The sequence below is a fragment of the Vicia villosa genome, linkage group LG6 (assembly GCF_029867415.1).
Source record: "Vicia villosa cultivar HV-30 ecotype Madison, WI linkage group LG6, Vvil1.0, whole genome shotgun sequence".
NCBI lineage: Eukaryota > Viridiplantae > Streptophyta > Magnoliopsida > Fabales > Fabaceae > Vicia > Vicia villosa.
In genome coordinates, this window is record NC_081185.1 from 139,727,658 (window position 1) to 139,730,804 (window position 3,147).

General features: G+C 33.4%; 1 protein-coding gene across 1 annotated transcript; it reads left to right on the forward strand.

Annotated features, from left to right (window-relative positions):
* Positions 1 to 387: 387 nt before the first annotated feature.
* Positions 388 to 3,147, forward strand: LOC131614799 (uncharacterized). Its single transcript, XM_058886350.1, has 11 exons — positions 388 to 633; positions 751 to 1,018; positions 1,116 to 1,206; positions 1,288 to 1,415; positions 1,495 to 1,567; positions 1,675 to 1,822; positions 1,891 to 2,048; positions 2,142 to 2,262; positions 2,372 to 2,599; positions 2,691 to 2,747; positions 2,827 to 3,147. The coding sequence occupies exons 1-11, from the start codon at positions 493 to 495 to the stop codon at positions 2,998 to 3,000; spliced, it is 1,587 nt and encodes a 528-aa protein (XP_058742333.1). The 5' UTR covers positions 388 to 492; the 3' UTR covers positions 3,001 to 3,147.

Consider the following 3,147-nt stretch of genomic DNA (forward strand, 5'->3'; position numbering starts at 1 on the left):
CCACACCAAGGTTATTGGGGCGATCTTCTCTCCCCTGAGCTATAACACAATTGTGTTAAACTTCTTCAAATCAATACTATACTAAGAAAACTAAAGCCTCAGTTAATTACATTCTAATCCCATAATAATCCATGGATTAATCTCATTTTAAGGATAAAAGTGTCATTACAAATACATTTAGTCTGTCATTAATTTATTATGTATTTTCATTAATTATTTTGGATGCTTTTACGTTATTTATGCAGCAGACATAATCATCATACAAGCTGCTACCATTTGGTCCAATATCCTATGCCTTCCATGCGCCAACTTTTAACCTTTCCAACTTCTGCATTCAATTTTTAACAACTTCCAATGAATCCTTCCAAATATTGGCCATTCGGATTCTTATACTTGCTATATATCAATGACATCCGTATAGACCCTCCCAAACATATTTCTTTCTCCAACTTAAACCCTAAAAAAAATCGATTTTCTTTCTTTTCATCTTCAATGTCTCGCAGAACCGATTTCATACGTGATGTTGATGATTCTAAAGAAACATGGCGCCTTGCTGTTCGTATCAACGATATCTGGACTGTCGTAAATAGTAAAGGTGTCGAGCATCTTGAGATGGTTTTGATTGATTCAAAGGTTGAATCGTTTTTTTGTGGGTCTTTGTATAGCAAGGGTTTCTTATTGATCTTCTGTATATTTTTTTTTCGCTATCAGCTTATCTAATATTGTTCTGTTTTTTGTTTTTTTATTTAGGGAGATCGTATTCAAGCCTTGGTCCGTGGTGACCATACTTCGAAGTGGAAGCAACTGCTGAAAGAGGATATGACCTGCGTCATTAATAATGGGAATGTTTATGAAAATGATTTCCAGTGGAAGCTGTGCGATCATCCCAAAAAATTTGTTTTCTTAAGCGGTACAACTGTTAAACCAATTGACCTTAACAATATACCATCTGAGAAATATTTCTTTAAAGATTTCGCCGACATACTCGCGGGGGGATGTAACATGGACAGACTTCAAGGTATGTCAAAGATATTGTGTTTGAATATATATTTTGAGTTGCTTAATACTTATTAAATATCTGTAATAATTTATTCTTACAATCTTTTCAAATTCAGATATCATAGGTGTGGTTGATGAGATTGAAAACTGCCAATCCAAGACAGGAGGAAAAAAGATTGTCATTTCTTTTAAACTCAAAGATTTGAGGTATATTTCGATAATACTGTCATACAGTATTCTTATTTTGTCTGCTGATTACACATTTTGATGGCTATTTATAATTTGTAGTGGGAACATTGTAACTTGCACGCTGTGGGACACTTACGGAACCAGGTTTTTAAATTACTATAATGACGATTCAAAATGTGGAGCAATAGTCATTGTTCTAACTCATGCAATCATTAAGGATTCTCAGGGTAAAATAGAGTGATCTGTTTATAATCATAAATCATGAATGGATTTTTAATAAACTTAGTAACTTTTTCTTTTTTGCAGTCTCTAATGGCTGGAGTGGCTCAAAACTGTTTATCAATGACGATATTGCTGTTATCAATGAATTCATGTCAAAGTATATCACAGATTTTGTATTTTGTGTTTTTTATATTAATTGTTCTGTTAAATAAGAATTTTACAACGTTTGATTCATTGATTCATGGTAATTGTGTTATTTTGTAGGCTGTCTGAATCTCAGAGGAATGAAAGACCATTGCAATCCACTCAGACGATGTCTTCTTGGTCTGGGTCAACCCAATACACAACTATTGATAAGTTTGTTTATAATGCCAAATGTATGTCGCTAGCTGAAGTGGCAAAGTTAAAACAGGTATAAGTCTGAGACCTTTTTTACATAATTATGGTACATGGATTAGTGAATAAAATTTTTGTTTGCAGGAATCTGTGTGTGTAACTGTGGCTACTACTTTGAAATTTGCTGTTTCCAAATATGGATGGTTCTACTATGGATGCACCGGCTGCACTTTGAAGGCTTCTAATCCAGATAATCCGTTTAAATGTGGATGTGGTGAAAATGTTGTGAAACCTGTACCAAGGTGCTTTAAATACGATGTTTAGGTTTTTCAGATATTTTTTCATTTTTATTTACTAACTGCTTATTAAATAAATTTTATTACCTCAAATGTTAGGTACAAGGTTGAGATTCATGTAATTGATGGAGAATCCAAGTTCCGCTTTGTATTTTGGGATACTGATTGCTTTAATATCATTGGAAAAACAGCCGACGATATGCGCAAATCCATGATAGAGGTTTTTAGTTCTGAATAACATCTTACCTTACGTGATTATAATACATGTTTTAATATTTTAATTCATCATCTAAATCTGGCATAATTTATTTTCTATGATATGTTTACAGAATGGTGAAGATGATCCTATGGTATATCCAGACGAACTTGACGTACTTTTGAAAAAAAGATTTGCTTTTAGAGTTAAAGTGCAGCCAAACTTCAATCAAGGATCCGTTCAGAAACTTTTAACAGATGCATCTTCTGTTGATCAGATTTTAGAAAACTACATCAAACAGCAAGATGAGCAAAATAAAGACATTGTAGTCAATGAACCAAAAACACCAACAGATACCTTGGTAGACACTGCTATATTTTATTTAAGTTTTTCCATAACTGTTCGGCTATTATCAAATTTGATTCCTAATTTCTCCATTGCTGTTTCTTCAGAATTTCAACATTGCTGGAAAGGATCCAAGAAAGGAAGATACCATTGATTTCTCAGCTGTAAGTACATATCAAACTCCTCAATCATTTATCTAAACATTGCATTTTTAGAGTTTAATACATTTTTATTGTCCTGTAGCATTCACTTTCGGCATGTGGAGAAAATGAACCCGAAATCAACAGTACGGTCACCCCAACAAAGGCGAAGTCAACAAATGCACCAGACGGTGAAAATGAATGTGAGTTTGTCGGAGCTACACAGTACTCGGGTACCAAACCCCTAAAAAAAGTGAAGATAGAAGGAACCAACTGATATGTTGGTGATTAAAAAAGCACTTACTTTAAGCAGAATGTTCATTTTCAATTTCATGTTTTAAATTTTTGCTTAATATTTGGATAATCATATTTGGTTGTAGAAGTATGTTCCTTTTCAAACTTGGTTTTCGATAAGACCATCCCA

What these genes read in the sequence shown, in the direction of transcription:
- LOC131614799 (XM_058886350.1), top strand. Translation starts at nt 493, where the DNA reads ATGTCTCGCAGAACCGATTTCATACGTGATGTTGATGATTCTAAAGAA. An exon ending in TAACATGGACAGACTTCAAG is followed by an intron (nt 1,019 to 1,115) that starts GTATGTCAAAGA and finishes TTTCAAATTCAG; the next exon opens with ATATCATAGGTGTGGTTGAT. An exon ending in GTTGTGAAACCTGTACCAAG is followed by an intron (nt 2,049 to 2,141) that starts GTGCTTTAAATA and finishes CTCAAATGTTAG; the next exon opens with GTACAAGGTTGAGATTCATG.